Here is a 25,421-nt window from a genome sequence, read left to right on the forward strand (position 1 = left end):
GTATAAACGGTCATCTTCCCATCCCGCACAAAGTTCAGGGCAGCCCTCCAGCTCTCCCCTCTCTTCCCAGCCCTTCTCTCAAGCCCCAGAGCTGTTCCCAACACACTGCTGCCCTCTCCTGTCTACAGGTGGCACTGCAGATGCTGGGCCCATGATGGATTTTCAAGCAGTTCAGTTGGGAAAGGCGAGGATGTGTGGCCAGGGGCTTGAGCAGCCCGCTCCCTCTGCCCCTCCCTGATTGTGAAATGGAAGTTTTGACAAGAGGCCTAATAATAGAGGGAACCAACATCCCATGCTTGGAGATGGTAGTAGTACAAGCTATGGTGTAGTTGGAATTCCTCAGAGTGGGAAGAGGATGGATGGAGTTGAATAAGATGAGAATTCACAAGATGAAGGAAATAATGATAATAATGATTATGTATTAACTGTATGATTGTATTAAGTAGCTGTCATATACCAAAAACTTTCCATGTGTTATTTAGTCCTCATAACCCAGAGATGGATACTGTTATTCTCTCCATTTTACAGATGTAGAAACCCATACTCAAAGAGATTAAATGTTCTGCCCAAGATCACACAGTTTGTAAGCAGTAGCAGGGGGAATAGAACCCAGATACCTAGACTTTAGACTCATTCCCTACCCTTTTCTCCTCCCCCACCCCAGCCCACTCCTGCCATATCACCACCACCATTATTTCCTTCTCAAAGTGTCCTTTCCAGAACCACATTAAAAAAAAAAAAAAGTCTTTAAATAATGGTAAATTCGCAGGTTCCAGAGACCCCATTCCAGCCAACTAAATCATGCTCGCCAGAGTGGAATCTAGGGATCTGCTTTTAAGATCCTCAACACTGCCCTGTGTTGATAGGTCAGGAGCACCAGAAGGGGTTGTGACTGAAAGAGGAGTCGGCGAAATGTGGGGGGGTCCAGGGAAGGATCTGACATCCGAGGAGAGATGTCCAAGGAGAGGTCTCGAAATGAAGCCGGTTGCGGATGAAGTAGGGGCTGGGGCTGGGGCGTGAAGGCGGAGTCTGAAGTGGAAAGAGGGGTCTGCGGTCGAAGGAGGGGTCTAAGATAGGAGGATAAGGATCTTGGAGTCCAAGGAGGGGTCTGAGGTTCGAGAAGTTTGGCATTAGAGACAAGTATCTGGGGTCGACGAGAGGTTCGCGGTTAATGAAAGGGACTGCGAGCCGAGGAGGAAGCCTGGAGTCTGAGGAGGATTCTAGCTCAAACTGGAAGGAGGAAGGGGTTAGGTCCCTGGGTTGCGTTAGGTGCCCCGAGCCACTAAGGTCACGCTTACCGCGTGCTTTTCACTCCTGACCCCCCACTGCATGACCCGCACCCGTCCTCCAGGCTCTGCAACCACACCCACACCCCAACCTGCGCGCCCCATGCCGGCTGATACAGCTAAGCAGGCGGGGACGAGTTAAACCCCGACACCCTCCAGGGTTGAGGTTTGAGGCGCCCCCTCCCGGCGATCCGGGAGCTCAGGCCCCGCCCTCCTTCCCCCCCACTCCTTATTGCAACCGTCCCCCCCTCCCCGCCCGGCCGCCGCCGCACCACTTCCGGCAGGCGCTGCGCTGCGCGGGGGCGCGGGCGAGGATGGCGGCAGAGAACGAGGCCAGTCAGGAGAGCGCCCTGGGCGCCTACTCGCCGGTGGACTACATGAGCATCACCAGCTTCCCCAGGCTGCCGGAGGACGAGCCGGCGCCCGCGGTCCCTCTAAGGGGCCGCAAGGACGAGGATGCCTTCCTGGGAGACCCGGATACCGGTGAGGCCCGCTGTCCCCGTCCCTGCCCCCTGGGACGTCCCTGGTCCCCCTACATCTGCGCGGAGCATCACATCCAGCTCCATCTCCCTAATTCATTCCCTTCCTCCTGGACCTCTCCCTTCTCCTCCCTGTCTCTGTTAATTATTTGGTAGGGTTGGGGATGCATTTCTGCCTTGGAGGCTAAGGATGCGACAAGGGAGAAGGATGCCAGGGACTGCAGTAGGAGGGGTTGGGGTTACCCTTTGGGAAGTACCAACTGAGAAGGAAGGAATGATGGAGGGGAGTTCTTAAGGAACAGCTGTGATCACCCAGAATAGGATTTTTCTCTAGTCACAGAGAACAGGAAAGGAGAAACAAGTCGGAGACTGCAGCAGGATGGACAGAGACTAGGTCTTGAGAAGAACTTACCCACAGCCAGGGATTGTGGGAAGGAGAGACCATGAGAAGAAGCTAAGAATCTCTTCATGTCCAGGGAGGAGTAAAGAAAATATGATTCCCATCTATCTGCGAGTGATGGTTTGGGAGACAGGGGGATGGACTGCATGACCTCTCAAAGTCCTTGGGGACCAGAGCACCTTCACTGCCCTGTGGATGCCTCACCCCGCCCCCTCCAGAGCAGTGGATCAGGCCAGGATGTTAGTAAGGTACCCTGCCCCCTAGGAAGCAGGCTCCAGAATTTTACTGTATTCTCTTCAGCCCTCTGCAGGAACTGCAGGGGGTGGGAGTAGGGAGGGAGGAGACAGGGCTTGGGGGAGACCTGGGGCTGAGAGGTCTCTGAGCATTCCTTCCGTGATGCTCTCTCTCCTGTCCATGTGGCTCAGCTCTATCCTCCCCTCCATTCCTCATCCTCCATCCCCCATCCCTCATTCCCTCAACGTCACTTCCCGGCATTAGAGCATCCTTCTGCTTCACTCTCTCTTCCTCTCAGTGCCTGCACTTGAGCCCTATCACTTACCAGCCTGGCAGATCCTGCTTCTCTGGCCCAGCCCTCTCTAGCCTGGCCCTTCTGTAGCTACTCCTAGGCTGACAGCCCCAAATTCTTTCCCCCTCTACACTCTCCAGTCACCTGGTGCTGACCAGCAGCCCCTGCAACCTGACTAGATTGTACTCTACCTGGAGGGAGTTTGAGGGGAGGGTGGGGAGGCTTATGGCCATCACATGTCAAAGCTGCAGATTAAAACTTCTTTTCTAAAGAGAGTAACCCTAGAATCAGGAGGTAGCAGGGAGGGAACTGGGAGGATATGTCCTGGTGGATACAAGCCTGAAACCAGGTCCTTTATTCAGGAGTCAAGAATACCACTTCTGGTCCCAGCACTGTCCTGACTCACTGTGACAATGGGCACACCTGCCCTGACCTAGGCTTTAGTTTTCTCTTCCAGCTCAACTGGGAATGCCTATCTCTCCCAATCTAGAGATTGGAAACCCCTGATATATTTTATCCTCCTTTCCTATGAATGTCTTAGCATTTATCAAAACCTATGATTATTTGTGTGACCTTTGATTATTCCATGTCTATAAGCCCTATGAGGATAGGATCATGACTCTCTTGTTCACCATCCTTTCTGCACCATCCAACACAGTGCTAAGCTCTCAATAAAAACTGTTGAAGAAATAAATGAATGAAAGAGAAAATTTCAGGGTGAAAGAATGGTAAAGGAGGGAGTTCTCAAACCTCAGGAAGTTCCTTGAGGAGTTAATACAGACTCTGCCCACAACTGTACAAAACTCCAGCTGAGACCCTGGTCACCTGAGTTTCTGGGAACCTGCACCTTATGCCAAGTTGTGCACTAAGGTTCCAGGGAACTTGCCATCCTACCTGTGTAGTCATTTCAATGCCATGTCTCGCAACACTACTTCCAAGCCCCAAGGCTCCTCTGGCCCAGCTGGACCAGCCTGCTGGCTAACATGACCTCCTATGTTCTCAACATCCTGGTGCCACCTGGTGGCACTGCCCCTTCCTCTTATGCAGGACTTTGGTTGTGCCCAGCCAGCCTCTAGCCTGCTGTTCCCCAGAACCAAGTGCCAGGCACCCCACAGTAGGCCCTGTGGAAAACAGAGCTAGATGGTGACCACTCCAAGAATGGGGAAAACTTTCTTTGCTCTTTCCTGAGCTCCAGCCCCGTGTGTTTTCCTCTCTCCCAGACATCTGCCTCTAGATGTCCTGCAAGTCCCTCACCTTCAGCATGTTCCATGCTGTACTCATCATCTCTTTCCCATACACCTGTTCTTCCCCCAAGGTAGACGCCCAGGAGGCACCCATTATTCTCTCCCTTCCTTTCACTTCTAAACAGTGATCAAATTCTGTTTCCTTCCTAAGTATCTTCCAAATTCCACCTCACCGTCCCTGTCATCACCACTGTAGACTAAGCCATCATCCTCTTTTATCTGTATTACCCATAGGCTTCTAGCTATTCTTCCTGCCTCCTACCTCTCCCCCCACCCTTTTCCAACCCAATCCATCCACCACCCTGCATTTCTGATCATGTCATTCCCTGTTTCAAAAATCTTTAGTGATTCTCCCCTCAAGGGAGTAAGCAAGCCAGGTATGATCCCAGTCTCCAGCTAAGCTCTCTCTCCTGAGTTCTAGACTTGCCAAATCAACTCCGTTTGGGGTTCATTTGTTATAAACTCAGCTAAAACTAGCTACATCTAAAAAGAGAATTTTATTGGGTAGCATAACTGAAAAATTCAGGATATAGGGCTTCAGGCAAAGCTGCATTGAGGTACCTGAAAAGGAACTGGCTTTTCTTCATCTTTTGCTTTGCCTTCATTTTTATGGGCTTCATCTTTAGAAAGCCTCCCATCTTGCGGGGGCAAGATGCCCCCAGCAGCAACAGGCTTACATCTTACCACCTTAACAACCTAGACAAAAAGAGACTCTTTCTCTTTCCCAATATTTTAGCAAAAACAAACCAAAAAACCAAAAAACCCAGAGTTTGAGTATCATTGGTGCTGGTGCTGGTGCTGGTGCTGGTCACATGAACCTGAAACAATCACTGTACAGAGGCACCTGTTCTGATTGGCTAGGCTTAGATCTTATACTCACTCTGATCAGGAATGAGGGAATGAGGAATGAGAGAGGGGATTTGGTGTTCTCTAAAAGAAAACTAAATGCGGAATGGTGTCTAAGCAGATAAAAATTAGATGCCTACTAAACCAACTGCCTTCAGACAACTCTTGCTGTTGTCCCACAAATTCAGAATAACCAATTAAACTCATCCTTTTTCTCCCAAAAGACTTGTTTCTTCAGACCCCAAACTAGCCTTTTCCCAGTGTCCTGCTGTTGTCCTTACACATCAGTAAAATCAATGGTATTGTTTCCCCATCATTTACACATTTGGTACTCAGTAAATATTTTTATTGAATAAATGGATAATGATATTCATTTATATTTATGTTATATATTCATATATAATATATATTCTTAATAAATGATTGGTAGAATAAGAAGTCTTGAATATATTTAACTCTGATGGGGCCACAGCACCTTTACCTCCTGGCTCCTCATATCTGATTGGAGAAAACAGATTTAAGGACAAGTGCCTGGAAATATCAACTTGAATTAGTTCATAAAGTTCATTTTTGAGGGTGGAAATGGCTCCTGATGCTATGTGGAGCAATGGGAAGGAGGTTTTCGAGTTACATAGACTCTTGGTTCTGCCATTTATTCATCTTTGACTATAAGCAGGCAATATCACCTTTCTCAGCCCCAGTTTCCTCATCTATAAAATGGAGAGAGTGGATTCTCATAAAGTTATGGGAACACTTCAGTGAGGAAATGTATATCAAGTGCCTGGTATATAGTTAGCATCAATAAATATAAGTTCAAAACCCTTTCCTGCAGTTCATTTGAAACCTCTAGGAGACAAGGAGAGTTCTGCGTCCACAGTGGGACTTTAACATATTTGTTAAATGAATTTCTGTTTTATTTATAGACTCTGGTGCTGGTGCTGAGGGTTAGGAGCAAGAATGATTAACTAAGGGAGGCTTCCAGAAGACGTTTCTTTTTTTAAATAAAAATTTAAAAACAAATTACATATTCATGGGGGAAAAAACAGTGAGAAAAAGTAAAAGTCCCCTTCTCCATTCTTATCTCCTGCAGTTTTTCCTATTTATTTAAAAATATATGTATTGATTAAAAAAAACAAAAGAAATATATGTAAATGGTAAAAATTTCAAACAAAAAATTCTCCTACTCCATCTTATTCCTACCTTCAGTATCTTCCCCCAAAAGTACCACCATAAATAATTTCTAAAAATTGTCTATATATGTATGTGGTTTCTTATTTATACAAAAGAGGGAAGTATGGATTATGGAGGGCCTTGAACACCAGGTCAAGGAGCTTGGATTTTTATCATTTTGGCATTGATGAACCATGATAGTATTTCAAACAGGAAAATATAACAGTCAATTTTTAATATTATCCCACAGACTTCTTAAGGGGTTATACTCCTAGTCCATAGTAGCAAGTATTCAAAAATATTTTGAATGAATGAACCTTTAAAAACACATTGTGAATACAATCACATATTAAGGTCAAGCTATCAGGCTATTTCTTTACTATTCACAAATACCCAGGACCTTTAGGCCATTTAGAGACCTGGGTTCAAGGCTAATATAACCCAGAGGAAGGAAACTATGGAATGGAAGAGGGTCTCGGCCCTGGCCAGGGTGGAAAAGAAATGGAAATAACTTTGAGCATCCACAGAGTGCCTGGTATACATCACCTTATGGAATCCTTGTACCCACCCAGCCAGTTAGGGATCAGCTCTCTTGTTAGAATGAGGAAAGCGAGGTTCATGACTTGAAATGACTTGTCCATAGTCACCCAGCAAGTAAGTAGCTTTCAAATTTCCCCTGCCTCTACCTTTATTATCCTTAGATCCATTCTCCAGATAGCAGGCAGAGGGATCTTTTTAAAACACAAAACAGATGGCTTCACATTCTTGCTTAAAACACTCCAGTGGCCTCCTATGGCTCTTAGGGTAAAATCCAACCTTCTCACTAAGCCCTCAAGGCCCGGCGCATCTGCCCTAACCTCCACCCTGCTACTCTTTCCCCTTGCTCACCACACCATAGCCACCGCCACCTTGGTTATTTGTTTTCTAATGCACCAAACTTATTCCTGTTCCTTTTTTTCTGGAACGCTCTGCACACTCACTCCTGGCTCTACATATGGCTGGATCTTTCTCATCCCTTAGTTCTCAGCTTAAAAGTCGCCTCAGCAAGAGTCCTTGCCTGACTTCCCCAGCTCAGTGCCTCCAGCATGTACCATTATTCTCTGTCATTTCATCCTTCTTTTTTGTTATAACTCTATTCTTTTTTTTAAATTGAAGTATAGTTGATTTACAGTGTTGTGTTAATTACAGCTATACAGCAAAGTGACTCAGTTATATATATTTATAAATATATATATACACATTCTTTTCCATTATGGCTTATCACAGAATATTGAATATAGTTCCCTGTACTGTACAGTAGGACCTTGTCAGCCTTCTTTTTCTTCATAGCACCTGCCACAACGTGTAATGATATACTCCTTTGTTTACTTGTTAATTATCTTCTCCCTCCACTGGTCTTCAAAACCCAGGAGGGCCAGGAACTGTCTGTTGCTTTCCCATAGCATGTAGCATGGGACCAGACAAATTGCAGGCCCTCCATATGTGCTGAATGAATGAATGAATGGATAGATGGATCATGGAAAGAAGATTAGAAGCCAGGGCCTGTCCACGCAGTTTAGGGAGCTGCCTCCCTGCATAGAAGACTGGGCCCCAGCTGGGGCAGGATCTGGTTTCCAGGGAGGGCCCAACCCCCGCCTCTCCGGGAAGTGTTCTCAGCCCTGGGTCCCGGTCCGGACAGTTCAGCCTGGGGACAGGAATCCAGCCGCCCTGCTGCCCAGTTGGGGGTCGCGGTCTTTTCTAAGCTGAGACCACTCCCCCACCCCCTACCGCCCTCCCTGGGGTGCATCGGGGAGGCTGAAAGGGGAGATGTCTAGTGAAGTTTGACGGGGGCGGGGGGGGGGTGGGGGGGGTGGGACTCAGCCCCGCCTAGAGGGCGGGCAGGGCCGGGTAAGAGGCGCCCAGATCGACCCCCGCCGCCCGCAGACCCGGACTCCTTCCTGAAGTCAGCGCGGCTGCAGCGGCTGCCGTCGTCGTCGTCGGAGATGGGTAGCCAGGACGGGTCGCCCTTGCGGGAGACGCGCAAAGACCCGTTCTCCGCGGCAGCGTCCGAGTGCTCCTGCCGCCAGGACGGGCTCACGGTCATCGTCACGGCCTGCCTCACCTTTGCCACCGGTGTCACCGTGGCGCTCATCATGCAGATCTACTTCGGGGACCCCCAGGTGAGGGGGGGAACAGAAGGAGAGAGGAGAGAATCTGGGGAGGAGGGGTGAGGAAGCGCTGGAGGAGACCGTGGGAATTGAGGACTGGTTGAGTGGAGGAACGGGGCCAGCAAATGGAAAGGGGAGAGGGCGGTGACCTGGGAGAGGAAGGTCTCAAGGGAGGAGCTCCTGGCGTGAGGGGGACAGAGCTCAAAGAAGGGAACTGGTCGGGTAGGAGGCACTTGAGGTAAGGGGCGAAGACTCGTGAGAGTCAAGGGGATAAAAGGGCAGGGCTCCCATCCCACCCTCTGTTGGAGGTTCTGGGGTTAGTGGGGGTGCCTTAGGAAAGCAGGGGGGCTCCTACTGCCCCCACCTAGTCCCCCCTCCCTTCCAGATCTTTCACCAGGGCGCTGTGGTGACTGATGCTGCCCGCTGCACATCGCTGGGCATAGAGGTGCTCAGGAAACAGGGATCTTCCGTGGATGCAGCTGTGGCAGCAGCCCTGTGTTTGGGGATCGTGGCTCCGCACAGTTCTGGCCTGGGCGGGTAAGAAGCTCCCAGCTGTGGAGGTTGGGGTGCCCCAGGCCTATTTCTATCCCTCGGTCAATAGGCCTCATGCGGGGGTCTCCAAGTTTGAGCAGAGGGGCAACTGGGCCCCAACTCATTGCATTTTCTCTTTCTACACCCAATTTTACCCCCTTCTCTTCACATGGAGTCAGAGGAGGTGTTTTCAGAAGCTTTTTTCTTTAACTGGGAAAAGGATTTCATAAACTATAAAGTGAGGTACACAGTTGGGGGTATACTGTCATTAATTAAGGCTGTGATAATTAAACCTTTAGGGTTTATAAATCCTTAAAACAAATCCCTGTGAGTCTGATGAAAGCAATGGATCCTTTATCCTCCAAAAATACACCCCAGGGTAAGACCTCTTAAAACAGAGAGTATAAACTGGCCACCCATGGGCCATACCCAGCACACAGCCTGGTTTGATTTGCACACTTAATTTTTTAAAAATGTGTTTGCTAATGTTAAAAAATTGAAAAATTTCATAAAAATCCAGGTTTGTAACATTTCTTTAACAATCAGGGGACCTCATAACATTGGGCCTACATTCTCACACGTCTGCAGTTATCTGGAGATGAATAGATGCTGTTTCTCATGATGAGGCTTGCACTATCCACTTGGCCATAGCTCCTACCACTCCCTTTTGTTTAAGTGTCCTGCTTTCCCTGTGATGTTAGGGAGGCCAGTTATCTTAGATGTAACCCCCGTCTCAGATGGAAACAAACCAAAGAAAAGGGACAAGCTGACTAAGTCCATATCTTGGCTCCTACAAGAGCAGTCCTCCAAGTCCTACTAAAGAAATTTCACTTTTGGTTGTGTACAGCCTGTCCTTACATAATTCAGTCCTCGGAGAGGGAGCAGGGACATACCACAGATGCAGGTGCAGGAAGCTGGCAGGGGTCCAACTGTGGTAGGGAGTGGGGGTGGAGGGAGAGCAGAACATCCTGCTCTCCCAGTCTCTGGTTTTTCCCTAATCAGGGATTAAAGTCTCCAGTAACAGGCTGGAAGAGGTCCATGGACTCTGGGTCCCCAACCCCCTTGATCTTACCCTGGTAGGGTAGCAGAGTCTCTGAATCTCTGCTGGGGAGGGAGCTCAGACACCTGACTCCTGGTGACAAACTAGCCTATAGCCATCACTGTGGGGGTTAAGGAATGGCAGGTTAATTGTCCAGAGGCGTGGCATCTTATCATCACCCTCCCCCTTCTGTGTCTCTCCTAGTGGGGGTGTGATGCTGGTACATGACATCCGACGAAATAAGAGCCACCTAATTGATTTCCGGGAGTCTGCACCAGGGGCTCTCAGAGAAGAGGCCCTGCAGAGATCCTGGGAGACCAAGGTGGGGACCCTGGTGAGAAGGGGGGAGGTCTCCCTTCACTGCCCTTCTGCTAACCCAAGCATTACTTTGCTGAATATTTACTATGGAGATGAGGGAAAGAGTTAAGCAGGATGCTCTTAGGCTATGAGGGAGATAAGCAGCCACCAGAATAAAGTCCTGAACCAGGACCTCCCTGGCGGTCCAGTGGTTAAGACTCTATGCTTCCACTGCCAGGGGTATGGGTTTGACCGCTGGTTGCGGAAAGATCCTGCATGCCTCATGGTGCGGCCAAAATAATAATAATAATAATAAACCAAAAAGTCTGAACGGTTGATAACAGGCAGTGCAGCAACACCTTACTTCTTCTCTGGCGACCTTGCCTATCTGGCACATAAGAAGGAAGAAAAAAAGCCATTGAGCAGTATGAGATGTCACAAAGTAGCTGCACTATCACTCACACATTTCATTCTGAGGCTGTTGTCGGTGACTTCCCCAGCCCATGACATATAGGAAGATTATAGAGGAATTGCTGGAGGCAAACCCACTATCTACTGAGAGCAAAGGAGGAAATAGAATAACTTGGAAAAATAGATCTTTAATGCAGGGGCAAAAATGCAGCAGCAAACACACCCCTGAATTATCATGGTTCAGAGTAATGGTGTTGTGATAACAAAAAGGTTAAATGAGGGTCCCTTGTCCACTGTTTTAAAAGGCAAGAGAAGATATAATCCAATATAGACAGGTTTCCATCTAAAGTGTTATGTCTTGGCTCTTAAAAGGGTTTGCTTAATTTATAAATCCCTATGACAGATAAAGGAGGCCTTTCTGCTGATAGGAAGTCAGGGAGATGGGAGGGATGCCTTCTGGGGACAGCTTGTCCCTCCTCTGGGATACTTGGCCTGTGTCTCTCCCCTGTGCCAGCCCCCCATCCCTGGCTTGGGGCTCTGTGGAGTTCAGCCCAGCACCCCCCCTTCCAGTGACCTGGTCTCCTCTCTCCCTCACCTGCCCGCCTTGCCCAGCCTGGGCTCTTGGTGGGGGTTCCCGGAATGGTGAAGGGGCTATACGAAGCTCACCAGCTCTATGGCAGGTAAAGATTCTCCCCCTGGGGACCAGGGACCCCTGCCTGCACTCCTCCTTGGGTGGCCTTCTCCTACCTTCCTGGATTCCTCCTTTCCCAACTCCCCCATCCTAACATCCCCTTCCCTTGCCAGGACTCTCCTTCCCAGAAACCCCCCCTCGCCCCCAGGACCCCTTTTCCTCCCCCAGGACCTCCTCCACCCCCTGCTCTCCGGCTCCCCCAGGCTGCCATGGTCCCAAGTCCTGGCCTTCGCAGCAGCTGTGGCCCAAGATGGCTTCAATGTGACCCATGATCTAGGTCAGTGGGGCCTGGGGGTGGAGGGAAAGGCAAGATGTTGATGGAGAGGGGAGAGGGAACCTCTGCGATCTGGGTCCTAAGCCAGGAAGTGCCTCTCTTCCAGTTTGCTCCTCAGACCCCTCCCACACCACCCTACCTTCACTGGGAGGGAGCCTCAAATGAGGGGATTAGGGAGGGGCCCATATACACCCCCCTCGCGCCCCCGCCGCCTCTGTAACTGGCTCCTGGGGGGCCAGAGGGCTTAGGGCCGGCCTCTCAGCCTTCATCCACCCCACCTGTTGCGCGTACAGTCCCGAAGCCCCCAGCCCAGCCTCTCGTCCCTGCCCGCAGCCCAAGCCCTAGCAGAACAGCCGCCGCCCAATGCTTCTGAGCGCTTCCGTGAGATGTTCCTGCCGACGGGTCACCCGCCCCTACCTGGCTCGCTGCTGCGACGGCCTGACCTGGCGGCGGTGCTGGATGTGCTTGGCATCTACGGCCCCGCCGCCTTCTACGCGGGTGGCAACCTCACGCTGGAGATGGTGGCAGAGGTGAGCGCTTGGAGCAAGCCCCGCCCCGCCCCGCCCCGCCCCTCCCGGGAGGACCCTACTGAAGGGAAGTCCTCTTCCCCCCTCCCTATTTTTCTTTCTGCATATATTTACTGGGGATTCCATTTACTTGAAATTCTAGAATAGACAAAACTAACCTCAGAATCAGATCAGTGGTTTGGAGGATTGGAGGGGTTGACTGGGATAAGGCACAAAGAACCTCTTTTTTTTTTTTTTTTTTTTTTTTGGCTTCTTTGGGTCTTCATTGCTGCACGCAGGCTTTCTCTAGTTGTGGCGAGCAGGGGCTACTCTTCATCGTGGTGTATGGGCTTCTCATTGCTGTGGCTTCCCTTGTTGCTCTAGGAGCATGGGGCCCTAGGCTCAGTAGTTGTGGCTTGAGGGCTCTAGAGCACAGGCTCAGTAGTTATGGTGATCAGGCTTAGTTGCTCTGTGGCATGCGGGATCTTCCCAGACCAGGGATCAAACCCATGTGCCCTGCATTAGCAGGTAGATTCTTGACCACTGCGCCACCAGAGAAGTCCCCAAGAATGTTGTGTCTTGATTGAGAGAGGTACCTTTGAGCTCCCCAGGGCTGGTACCAACCTGTACAATGGCCTGTTCTGGCCCTCCCAGGCCTAGTGGAGACTCAGGATAAACCTCAGCCTGCCTGAACCCACAGTCCCACCCTGCTCCCTGGATTTTCTGACTGAGGGAAACACTGTCTTCGCTGGTGGCTATCAGGATTGGGGAGGATTGACACAAGGGCTTATCAACCAACCTCAAAGAGTCTTAGTCTGAGGCAATAATGGGTTGTGAGAACTACTGTCGATAGTTCAAAACCACTAACGGAATATTACATACAAGATCAGGATACACAGACCACCTTAGTGATTGTCTCATCTGTGAAATGGGGGTAGTTATATCTATGTCTGCCATACAGTTGTGGGAATTAAACAGGTCCATCATTCATTCTACATTCATGGAGAGCCTGCTCTGTGCCAGCTTCTGTGCTTGGCATTGGAGTTATGGATGTGGTGATAGATGCCTATCCCAAATGGACATCCCTGGAAAGTCCAGCAGGGTACTGGTTTTAGATCTGCTGGGTCCAGGGGGCTCCATCCACATTGTAAGGACTTGATCTGTCTCTCTTTCTTTCGGTCTCATGACTCTGTTTTCCTCTGTTTGAAATCATTGTTTGTCAGATCCTTTCCACACCTGCTCTCCACCAGCCATCGTTCCAGCAAGCCTTCCCAGAGAAAGAGCCTTTCTTATTCCAGTAGTTCCAGCAAAGCCTCAAGGTTATGTCTCATCAGCCCGTCATAGGTCTTATGACTATTCCCAAACCAATTGTGGTGGCACAGAAAAGGAATGCTATGATTAGCCAGACCTGGGTCGCGTATCCTCTCCTGGTGGTGGAGAAGGGGATGAAGGAAACTCTAACAAAGACCATCAGAGCTTCAAGAGAGAAAAACCCAAATTTGAGTTTATTAACTTATCAGACAAAGCCAAGAAATTCAATGTGTAGGTCACTGAGAGTAGATTAGAAGTCAGAGGCTTCAAGTACTAAAAGTACTAAAAGAAAAGGGAGGATTCCTAGTGGTTATGCTAATTTAGGATTAAAAATTAGCATGCTTTATAGAATAAGCCCATAGGTTTGTACAAGATTGGATCATTGATTGGTAGAGTGCTCAGGTATGTCCCATAAGGGTTGTTCCTACAAGGGTCATCTAGAGATCATGGTTTCAGAGTGGCTTTAGTTGGTTGTAGTGAAATGCAGAATTCAGTTTTGATATCTCGTTGGCAAGTGCTGCTGTAAGTGGAAAATTTTCCTTCTATATAGGCAGAGGGCAGTATGTGCAAAGACCTGGAGTCATGAGTTCAGGACCTGCAGGTCACTCTGGAGCACTGTACAGAGCTCATTGGGGAAAAGCAGGACGTGAAGTGGGAGAGGTAGGCAGGGGCCAGATCACAAAGGGCCTTGAAAGCCAAGCTAAGGAGGTTATTCATAGACTGTATCCAGTACAACATCTGGCACAGAGTGGGTGCTTACTATTAGTGCTTTTCCCCTTCATTTTTCCTGGGGTACCCAGGGCTGATGGGGTCCCTAAAGGCCATGATGGGAATTGCAGAAGGCACAAAAGTTATAAACATTTGATCTACGTATGATCCAAACATAAACCTTAGGCTAAACCACATGCTGACAGTGTGGCATGTGACTCACAGTGGTGGGGGGTCATTCTCTCCCCTCCAGGCTCAACACGCAGGGGGTGTCATAACTGAGGAGGACTTCAGCAACTACAGTGTCCTCTTGGAGAAGCCTGTGTGTGGCGTGTACAGAGGTGACCTCTCCCCCAGTTCCCAGGCTCCCCACTCAGGAGAAGCCTCCCAGTCCGTGGCCACATCCTTTTGGCCTAGTGGCTCCTCCCCATTTCACAAGAGAGAAACTGAGGCAATGAGCTGCCTAAGCAGCCAACCGTTGAAGCAAGCCAGAGCCATCCTACCTTCTAAAGTAGTCGTGGGGGTCAGTTACCCCAAATAATAAGGATATGGGGAGGGAGGTCCAGTCAAAAGCTAAGGCCTGGAATTTGGGGTTCTGGCCATAGGTTTTCTTGATTTGGGGTCTGTGTTGCCTCAGCCCCCTCCCCAGCCCCCTCTCACCATCCTATATTTACTAAGAAGAGTCTATAAGACCAAAATCCATCTTAGCTTCAGGTTAGAACAAACCCTCAAGACAGTCAGAGATCCGCCCCCTCATTGTGCCAAAAGGAAACTGAGGCCCAGGGAAGGAATGGAACCTGACCTGCCAACCTCAAAACCGGTGAGGAGCCCAAAAGCCAAGCTTACGACGTGGGTACACTCCATATGTGCAAACCCAAAGTGGTGGGTTTCTGGGTCCCTCAGAAGGTTCTCAGGCTTTCTCCCCTTGAGGAGGCCCAGATCACCTCAAGCTCCAGGAGAGGCTGCCTCTGCATGTAGGTCTCCAGGCTTCAAGCTCTTAAACTTGATTCTCCTGCCAGAAGCGGTGGTATACCAAGCAGAGGAAGAGCGTAGCTTGGGAGCTAAGAAGACCTGGATTTGAGTACCAGCTGTGCCATTCACCTTGAACAAGCCACTTCCCACCCTGAGCCTTGTTTCCCTCCTTAAAATGGAGATAATAATAGTGCCTACCACTCAGAGTGCCCATGAGGAGTTGATGAGATGATGTTGGAAATAACCCTGATCAGAATAGGCACTGAATGTGTAGTATTTGATCTCCACTTGCCCTCCCTAGCCTGGGTTCGCTTGGCAATGCCAGTACCTTGAGTACTCTGGGCTCCCCTTACCTCTTGTAACCTTGGACCAGCTGTCTCTTTGTGCCTCAGTTTCCTCACCTGTAAAATAGGATGATAACAGCACCTGTTATGAGGATTAAATGAGTTAATTAGTTAATGTTACTGTTATGCGTCAGGTATTATTATTGTTCCTTTGATGTCCAAACATCCAGCAACAGGGGCCTCAAATAGAAAGAGAAGTTTGCTCTTCGCAGGAAGTTTCAGAGGTGGGACCAGCAGGAGCCCTGAATAATATCCTGGCCTAAGGGAGGAGTGGAAAGGAGACACATGGTAGATCAGGACTCTGGACATCTGGACACCAGTCCCTGCTCTGCCAATGGACTCCAGTGTGATTCTGGGCAAATCACAGTTTTCTTGAGCCTTAGCTTCCTCATATGGAAGAGGAAACTAAAGACAAGTGTTCTCCGTTGGAGTCTTGTCCCTGCCCTTGACTTGCCATGTGAACTTGGGTGGGTCCCTTTGCCTCTCAATGTAGTTTCCCTATCTGATGGGGGGGTTCAGTGCAGTAGTTTGAGTCTGTGTGATGGAGGATGTGGAGCTGCCTTGACCACCTCCCCTGCCATTGGTCATTTCCTATCCTTTCAGGCCACCTCGTTCTCAGTCCCCGCCCCCCACACACGGGCCCTGCCCTCATCAGTGCTCTCAACATCCTTGAGGGCTTCAATCTTACCAGCCTGGTATCCCGGGAACAAGCTCTTCATTGGGTGGCAGAGGTAAGACTGACTCCTCCACTCCACCCTGGGTGTAGGGACACTAAAAGTGGGAAGGTGGGGTAGTGCCAGAAGGGATGACTAAGTCACCTCCAAGTTTTCTCACCCAGGAAGACCCTGGTGTGGGTACTGGCAGGGGCTTGGCAGCCTCTTCTGCATCTCTGCTCTGTTTTCAGACCCTGAAGATCGCATTAGCTCTGGCCAGCAGACTGGGAGATCCTGTCTATGATTCTACCATCACTGAGAGCATGGATGATATGCTCAGGTGGGTCCCCAGGGGTAGGACCCTGGGTACTACAGAGGTGGTGGCAGATGTGGGGAAAGAATCAGGTGAAAAGCAGCTGGTGGAGCAATAAGGCCTAAAGTCCTAAGTCAGTTTCAGCTCAACCCCAACTCACAATGTGACACTGGTTGCCTCACCTTGCACCTTAGTTTCCCCATCTGTACAACAAGGTGGTCTACTTTGTTTAGCTCTCAAAATTTTTTGACCCTAGCGGGCACCTATCTGTTCCCACTTTTGAGCAGAAAAAGAAAACCTAATAACAATGAAAAGAGCCCCCAAGCAAATACTAGAGGTGGTGGGGGTTTTGGTTAAAATGTACCTACATTAGCAGCATAACATAGTAGTAAGATTGTGGGCTCTAGTCAGACTGCCTCAGTTCAAATCCCAGCCTCACCATCCACTAGCTCTGCAGCCTTGGGCAAGTCATTTAAACTCTCTAAGTCTCAGTTTCTACCAGGGCCTGACATTAATGGTGCCAACCTCATGAGGTCGTGGTGAGGACTAAACAAGGTCATACATGCAAAGCATTTAGCAAGTTGTCGGGTACATAATAAATATTCAACAAATATCATTGTTATTATAATTGGTAATAGGGATAAGATTGATTACTATTTAACTGCTATTATAATTGACTTAAAGGCTAGCTAAAGGAAAAATCAGAAGCCAAAAATATAGTTCATGTAAATTTATATTGATACTCAAACAACGCTCTGTGAGTTAAGTTGGAAATGATGAAACTAAATGAACAGCTAATAATTAAGAAGTAGAAACAGCAGCGACTGAAAACAATAACCAGCTCAAGACCTCAAGGATAAAGCCTAAAAACCGAGCCTCCTCCCTTCCCCCCAAACCACTTGAAACAAGACCTTCTGTGCCTTCTCTGTGTGGCCACTAGCCCTCATAGTTGAAAACGGAATGTATGTCTTCAGTAGTCCTTGGTAACTTTTCATTCTCTAGTCAGAATAACTAACTAACCATTATTAGGTAAAAAACCCTCAGTTGAACTTTAAAAAATAGCAAATTGCGTGTTTTCAAGATCAATGCAAATTTAGCTCTAAAACACACACACACACACCTATATTAAATTAATTCAACTAATTTATCCAATAAATAGTTATTACCATGCCACGTCCTCTTGTGCCTTGAAAAAAAATTCTAATAGCAAGTAAAGATCCCTGTATATAAAACCCTCCTCTGACTAAACTCTTAATAAAGCTTTCTTTCTGGACTACAAACACTAAGTTAAATGAATTAATTTGTTCATTCAAAACAAATATTTTCTGAGCATCCCTTATGTTCCAGGTACTTTCATAGAAAGGATTAAATGAATAGAGTCAAGTAACTAAAAGACTTCATTTAAACGTGAAATAAATTAAACGTTGCCTCTAGAAGAAAGCCTGAATAACACCTAAATAAATTCATTCAGTTCAGTAACTATTTCCTGTTTATTCCCTATATGCTAGGAATAAGTGAGCTTCTGCGCTCGTAGACCTAACAGTTCGGTGGAGGAGACAGATGTTAATCAAATAATTGCACAAACAGACATCACAAAGTGTAGTAGGTGGGGTACAATGAGAGCCTGTTGTGTGTTCATCTCCTATCTCTTGTCTTTTCAGCAAAGTGGAGGCTGCCTACTTCCGGGGCCAGATCAGTGATTCCCAGGCAGCCCCTGTCCCACTCCTGCCCATCTATGAGCTAAATGGGGCTCCCACAGCTGCCCAGGTGCTGATCATGGGCCCTGATGACTTCATTGTGGCCATGGTCAGGTATGCCAGCTCAGACTCAGAACCTGGCACAAGAGATCATCTGGACCAGGAAGGAGGTGGGGGTTGGGTGGGAGTGAGGGCAGGCTCAGGGCTCACCTGGCCCTAACCTTGGCCCCCAGCTCCCTGAACCGGCCCTTTGGCAGTGGCCTCATCACCCCCTCGGGGATCCTGCTCAACAGCCAGATGCTGGACTTCTCTTGGCCCAACAGGACTGCGAACCACCCTGCTCCCAGCCTGGTAGGGCCTTGCTTCCCTCCTCCCCTGGGGCCCTGAGGCTAGGTAGAAGGTGCAGTAGTATGACTGCTCCTCCCTCCCCACTTCTTCTAAGAGATTATATTATAAAGAAAAACAGCCTAAACAAGGTGTTCACTTCATCCCCAGCCCAAGTCCAGGGCTCGGAGCCTGTGGGGTGCAAAGAAACCTCACGCCATTCTGATACTGCCTCGCTGTGTGACCCAGGGAAAGTCTTGCCCCCTCTCTGGGCCTCAGTTTCTTCACCTATTGTACAGAGAGGATATCGGCCCCCTTTTGATGTTTTGGGTACTTTTCAGCATTAGTAGGCTATGGCTGTGTGATGCTGAGCACCGAAGGGGCGCTGAAGAGGGACTCGAGCAGAAAGGAGATATGAATTATTGTCTGTTGTGAGAGCAGCATTCTTAAAACCCTGCAAGCTGGGACCCCAGCAGGACAAAGACAGATAGAGATGACCAGGGTGGGGTTTATTCTGTTCTTTCCCATAGTCATCTTTCTTGGCTTGATCCCTCTCCTGCCACCCATGGTAGCCCCATAGCAGCCCAATAGCTCAGTGGGTCCATTGTCTACCTCAGTTATCCAGGAACCCTGCCCATTTCACAAACAGCAGACTGTGGCCTGGGGGTGGGCCAGTCCCCGTGAACATTGGGCCTGTGGAAGATTCAGGAGAGGGAGAGAGGTTGGAAGAGTGGTGGAGTAGCTCTCTCCTGTCCCGCCCCACCTCTTATTCCCCTGTGGTCTCGGTCCTCTGACAACAGGAGAACTCGGTGCAGCCAGGGAAGCGGCCGCTGTCTTTCCTGCTGCCCACTGTGGTCCGGCCGGCAGAAGGACTCTGTGGGACCTACCTTGCCCTGGGGGCCAATGGAGCTGCCCGGGGCCTCAGTGGCCTGACCCAGGTGAGGTTACCCCCACAATAGCCCTTTTGTGGCCAGGAGCCGAGCTGTGACCTGGGCTGCAGATGCCACTCATGTCTCTGATTCATCCTCATCTCTTACTCACGCAGCAAATATGGACTGAGGCTGCTTTGTGGCAGGCCCATCCTGAGCACTGGGGACATGAACTACATTCTTCTTAGCAAAAATGGAGCCCTGAAGCTCCATGTCTTCTCAGGTTGCAGGGAAATCGCAGGGCCAGTAGAATTGATGTTAGAGCATCTGGGTTGCCTGGGTTCTGTCAAGATCTAGTCCCATCATGCCTCTAGGTGGCTGCTTGTTATTCAGATGTTGAATAACAAGCAGCCTTCTTTAGGGTCTGATTTTGAGAGGAAGGTCCTGCTACCTTCTAAAACACCTCACAAAGTTCCACAAATGTCTGGAGCATCTGATATATGTGCCAGGCCCATACTTTGGCAGGTGGTGAGTTAATAAACTTGAGTTTTGGAATCAGACACCTCTGGGTCCCAGCCTAAGTTCTGCCAGTTTCCAACTGTGTGGTGTTGGGGAATTCACTTAACCTCTCTGAACCTCAGTCTCCTCATCTGTAAAATGGAGATAATAACAAATAGCTAACATTTATGGAGATTTTACTAAGTGCCGGGCACGGTGTTATATGTGTTAACCCTTTTAAGCTTCCCAACTTTGGGAGGAATCCTTATCTCTATTTCATAAATGAGGAAACTGAGAAGTTAAATGAGACCCAGAGAAGTTAAGAAGTTAGGTTCAGTTTAGTGCCCTAGAACACATTGTGCCCTAGACTACCCCCAGCCCTCTCCTGGCCAGGAAGAAGAGAGGAGAGCCATGGTTTGTATTAAAGGAGACTGGGTGTTAGTGGTGCCTCTTCCCTAGTTCTCTCCAAACTCTGGAATGAATTATTGTTCTTCTCTGGCCCTTGGTTTCCCCTCTGTGAAATGGAGACAGTCATCACAGGCCTGCCTGTCTTCTGGGGCTTTTGAGATACTCAGATGACACCTCTAGTGTAAGTGTTCTAAAGACTAAGAAATCTGGACCAGTGGCGAGGGCTGTGGAGTCCTGAACCCACACCTCTGGGACAGCCCTGACTTCTGCCCCTTGACTGCAGGTTCTGCTGAATGTCCTGACCTTGAACCGGAACCTGAGTGACAGCCTGGCCCGTGGCCGCTTGCACCCCGACCTGCAGACCAACCTCCTGCAGGTGGACAGTGAGTGAAGAGCAGAGGTCCCCATGGGGTGGGCACAGGGCAGGGTGGAGAAAGGGGCTCCTCCCAAGGGTGCCTCTGCCTTGACCATCACCAACTCCCTGCCAGTGAAAGTTTGGTTTCTTGCAACCAACTCCTTTTGGAACAGTGAAAGATGTGGGGATTGGAACCTGTCCTGCTGTTTCCTGGCTGTGGCCTTGGGAAATTCATGCCTCCACTCTGAGCCTTGGTTTTCTCATTTGTAAAATAAGATATAGTTGTTCATTTTGCAAACCATTCATTCAACAGTTTGTACTGAATACCTACTGTGTACCAGGCATTATCCTGGGTGCTAGGGATACTGCATTTACAGGCAGACAGGAAAATAAATAATCAAAGAAATATGAAAAAGCAAAAATAAATGCTCTGCAGAGCATTAAAGCAGGATGATGTATATGACTGACTTGGTGACTGGGGAAGCTTTCTCTTTGGTGACATTTAAGCTGAGATCTGAAGAGTGAGAAAGAGCCCACCATGCAAAGAACTGTGGCAGGCTTTGTAGGCCAAGGGAACAAATGCAAAGAACTCACTGCAGGAATGGGCTTGGTGGTTGGGAGTAGAAAGGAAACCAGGGTGAATGAGGGTGAGATAAGATCAGAAAGCAGGCAGAGGCTAGATCACAGACCTTACGGATTATGGTAAGGAGATAGACTTTCCTCTGAGAAGGATGGGTGCTTAATTTTGGACACAGCTTAATTTCATAACTGGGAAAGTATGTGTACCTTTGAGGAGTTTTTATTGGAACAATGTATTGTACTAGTCCAAAGGAGATACAGAATTGAATGAGACATGGTCCTTGTTTGTTCAATCTCCCCATTTTACAGATAAAGAAACTGAGGCTCACAGAGGTTATAAACTAGTCAAAGATAAACCAGTAAATGGCAGAATTGATATCAGATACATACCTCATCGATACCAAAGACTCAGTTATTTACTGCATGGCTCTTGATGTCTCCTGGACTGAAGCATGGTAGAAGCCACAGACCTAGATCCTCAGTAGTCACACCCTGTGGTTGGTTTGTGACACTTGGATCCCGGCTGATGGGTGATGAGGCCAAGTCCTTGAAAATGAATATTGCTCAACTGATATCTTCAGGTCCCTATAGAATGTAAGGCTCTGTGCTAAGTTACTGTGGGGGTGAGGGCTACTCATCCCAGCCCTCCCTTGAGAGGCACACAGTCTAAGACAGGCTATGATGCGTGGAGGCTTGGTAAAGGGAAAGTTCGCCCACCTGAGGGCTCTGGGAGGCTTTATGGAAGAGGTGACAACTGACCAGGTCTTGATGTATGAGCAGGAATTTGGCATGTGGAGGTAAAGAACATTCTAGACGGGGGGCGGGGGCGGGGTAGTGGGAGGACAGCCTGGGCAAAGCCAGAAAAAATGACTTAGAGAACAGCCAGGAGGCTAGCTGGACTAGAGACATTGTTTCCCAAACTTCAGAATTTATCGAGTACCTTCATGACTTTTGCCACATTCGCACACCATCTGAAGCATTATTTACATAATGTGTGTCTGCAAATGGATTTCCTTTTAACCTGAATGTATTTTAAAAGTAAATCTTATAATCACAAATGGAAAAATGGCATCGCTTGCCAAAAATAGATGATAAACAGCTACAAAAAAATTCAAATGTTTTTAGGTTTTAGTTAGATGTCTGTGCCCACAGAAGGTCCTGAGGCCTCCTCTCTTTTTAAACAAGGAGATTAGAAATGTTAGAGACCAGACTGGAACGTAGTCCTTTCTATTATCAAAAGGATTAAAAGTGAACCACAAAGGGAATATATTTCCAACTTGGTGATGTAATGCTATTTAACGTGTGTCTTTATCTCAAGAACTACGCCACATCATCCCATTTGGGGAAGTAAGGAGATCAGATTTTTGTTGAGGAGTAGTGGGAGGTGAGGTTACAGGGCTTACCATGGAGGTTCATGTTAGAAGTATGGACTTTATCCAGTTGAGCAGGGGAGGGATATGACCCAATTTGTTTTATGCAGGGGAGGTAGATTGGAGGGAGGAGAACTTAAGTCAGAGAAACACAAGACGAAGCTGGGATAATGGTCCAGGCAAGAGATGATGAGGACCTGAACTTATGCAAGAGGGTGGGAATTTGTTCATTTATCCAGTAAATATTTATTTAACATTTATGTGTCCTTACCCTGTTCTGGGCACTGGGGATCAGTAGTGAACAAGACAGCATTCTCGTCTTCAAAAAACTTACATCCTAGTGGAGGGAGACACAGTAAATAAATAAATAAGATGCAGGTAGCAGTAACTACTTGGAAAGAAAATAAAGCAAGGTAAAGATGAGAGGGGCTGCTATTTTAGTTAGTGGTCAGGGAAGTTCTTGAAGACGGGAATGAAGTAAGGGAGCCAGTTTTGTGATTATCTAGTAGGAGAGCATTCTAGGCAGAGAGACTAGCAAGTGCAAAGGCCCTGAGGTAGAAGCATGTTTGCCCTACTTGAGGGACAGCAAGGAGCCTAGAGCAGAGTTAAGCAAGGGAGAGAGTAGAGGGAAATGAGGAGAGGAGTTCAGAGAGTTGCAAGTTTCCAGATGATGTTGGATGCTAGAGGCCTTGGTAAGGACTTTGAATTTTATTCTAAGAGTCATCAAAGTTGTTGGAAGGTTTTGAGCAGGGAAAGTGACGTGGTCTGACTAATGGCTGCTGTGTGACTAGGCTGTAAGGAAGCAGGACTGGATGCAGAATGGTAATCCTGGCAAGTAATGATGGCAGCTTGGCCTGGGCAGGTGGAGTGAAGACCCCCAAAGCCAAGCCCTTTTTCCAATACTAAGAATGACTATACATTGTTGATCACTTACTATACACGAGGCTCTGAGCTTTGTGCTTTGTGTGTATTATCTTCTCTAACCCCTGCAACAACTTTATGTGGTAGGTTCTCAGATAATACCCATTTTATACATGAAGAGACTGAGGCTCAGAGACGTAAAACAATTTGCCCAAGGTCATACAGGTCCTTAGTAGAGCACCCAGGACCAGGACTCAGGTCTGGCCATCAGACCCCTGAGCCAGTGCTCTAAACTCTGAATGTGTGTATGTTGGGGAATGGTTTTCAGGTGAGTTCACAGAAGAAGAGATTGAGTTCCTGGAAGCCAGGGGTCACCACGTGGAGAAGGTAGATGTCTTGTCCTGGGTCCATGGCAGCCGGAGAACCAATAACTTCATCATCGGTGTGAAGGACCCCCGGAGCCCAGATGCAGCTGGAGCTACCATCCTGTAGAGCAGCGGGGTGGGGCAGGGGTCTCTGCTCCTCGCCCTTGCATGTTCCTTGAGTCCCTCCTTCTCCCAGGTTTGGTCTCAGAGGGACCCCAGGGATGCCCCAGATCAGGGGCCAGAGGGGATGCTTAGCAAACCCTATCTCAGAGTAACTGGAAAATTCTCCATCTGAAGGCCTGTGGTGGTGGCAGGAGTGGTGAGTGTCCGTGTCCACAACCAGGCAGGCAGGACCTTGAGGAGTCAAACTATCTGCCTCCTTTCCCTCAGCCATGTGGGTCCTGAGATTAGGGATGTGCTTGCAAACCCTTCTCAAGAGTCCTCACCACCCCAGCATCTCCAGTTGGGCCTGACCTGGCCTTGTCTTCCAGCTCTCTTCTCCTGTCCCCAGCCTCATTTCTTAAGTGACTAGGATTTTTTTTAATGGACCATCGTAGGGAGGGGGTGCTCCTCTCCTCCTCCCCTCAGTTGAGGTGGGGGCCTTACATCTGGGGGGGCCCAGGGTGTGGGGTAGGCGTGGGGGTGGGGACCAGCTCAGGGGCTTCCATTTGCAAAAGGAAATTAAAGAACGAATATTGCTTAACCATGGCTCTGACTTGATTTATGTTTGGCTGTGTTGGGATTGGGAATGAGAGAGGAGGCTTTGGCTCACCTTGTCCCAGTAGCCCTGACTCCAGGGCAAGCTGGAGTCAACTTTGTAGGGGTCAGAGCAATATCTGCCATCTATCCAAGACTTGCACTAAAAAAATAATTGGTAACAATAATTATAATTATAGAGAGAATCTATTGAACACAATGTGTACCAGGCTGTATGCTAAATGCTTTATGTGGATAGTATTAATTACATTATAAATCTTCATTATAGACTTCATGAGGTTGGTACTAATAGTATTCCCATTTCACAGATGGGACACTGGCAAAAAATGGTTAAGAGACTTGTCTGATGTTCGTTATGTATTAAATGGAAGAACTGGGATTCAATCTCAGGATGTTGAACTCCTAATTTATGCTCTTAACCACTTGCACATCTACTAGGTAAACTATTTGTTATAAAGTATACTTTACGTAGTATATATCAGACAATAAGTACCTTTTACAGATTATATCATTCATGCATGAATGTATCTATCCATTATATTACAGGTACATTGTTAGGCACTGGATATTCAGGATTGAAAAAGACAATTTTTTTATGGATTTGCAGTCTATAGAGGAAGTCAAACATTAAATAAGTAAGGACACAGATAATTAGGGTAATTGCCATCATGATAAGCTCTATGAGGAATGCTTTGAGAATGTATAACAGGAAAGGTAATCAAGTTCAGTTGTCGGGTGGGATCCGCAAATGCTTCCCCAAGGTAATGAGAAGATGAGTAAGATAGAAAAGGATTAGATGTGGGGTTTGGGAGTGTCATTTTAGGCAAAGGGAACAGTATGTGCAAAGGCCCCATGGTGAAGAGGTGAAAGAATGCCAGTGTATTCCTCCTGGAGTACAGATCAGTCAACAAACTTTTTCTGCAAAAGACCAGACATGAATATTTCAGTCTTTCAAGCCATACGGCCCTTGTAGTAACTACTCTGCTGTTGTCGTGCAAAGGCAGGCATAGACAATACGTAAACAGATGGCTGTGGCTGTATTCCCATAAAACTCTGTTTTACAAAAACAGGGCCCAATTTGGCCTAAGGGCAGTAGTTTGCTGACCCCTATTCTAGAGCATCCTGAGAGATTGATGTTATGTGATGAAACTGATGAGGTAGATGCAACATTCTTGTGAGGCTGCTGTTAATTTCTCCATTTTATGAATGTGGAAATTGTCGTTCAGAGAC

General features: G+C 48.2%; 1 protein-coding gene across 7 annotated transcripts; it reads left to right on the plus strand.

Annotated features, from left to right (window-relative positions):
• The first annotated feature begins 1,569 nt into the window (after positions 1–1,569).
• GGT7 (gamma-glutamyltransferase 7) lies at positions 1,570–24,177 on the plus strand. 7 transcript variants are annotated; one of them, XM_057703519.1, is made up of 15 exons: positions 1,570–1,769; positions 7,875–8,110; positions 8,484–8,635; positions 9,873–9,990; positions 10,989–11,056; positions 11,271–11,344; positions 11,675–11,871; positions 14,120–14,207; positions 15,786–15,913; positions 16,087–16,175; positions 17,810–17,959; positions 18,079–18,196; positions 18,970–19,107; positions 20,228–20,327; positions 23,438–24,177. In XM_057703519.1, the coding sequence occupies exons 1-15, from the start codon at positions 1,601–1,603 to the stop codon at positions 23,599–23,601; spliced, it is 1,989 nt and encodes a 662-aa protein (XP_057559502.1). In that variant the 5' UTR covers positions 1,570–1,600; the 3' UTR covers positions 23,602–24,177. The 7 variants fall into 7 exon arrangements, with proteins under 7 accessions (XP_057559502.1, XP_057559498.1, XP_057559503.1 ...); XM_057703515.1 differs by having other exon boundaries at positions 1,578–1,769; positions 9,873–10,002; positions 11,181–11,344; XM_057703520.1 differs by having other exon boundaries at positions 1,578–1,769; positions 9,873–10,002; positions 11,181–11,344; positions 20,228–20,320.
• The last annotated feature ends 1,244 nt before the right edge of the window (positions 24,178–25,421 follow it).

This window comes from Hippopotamus amphibius, chromosome 12 (assembly GCF_030028045.1).
Source record: "Hippopotamus amphibius kiboko isolate mHipAmp2 chromosome 12, mHipAmp2.hap2, whole genome shotgun sequence".
Taxonomy (NCBI): domain Eukaryota; kingdom Metazoa; phylum Chordata; class Mammalia; order Artiodactyla; family Hippopotamidae; genus Hippopotamus; species Hippopotamus amphibius.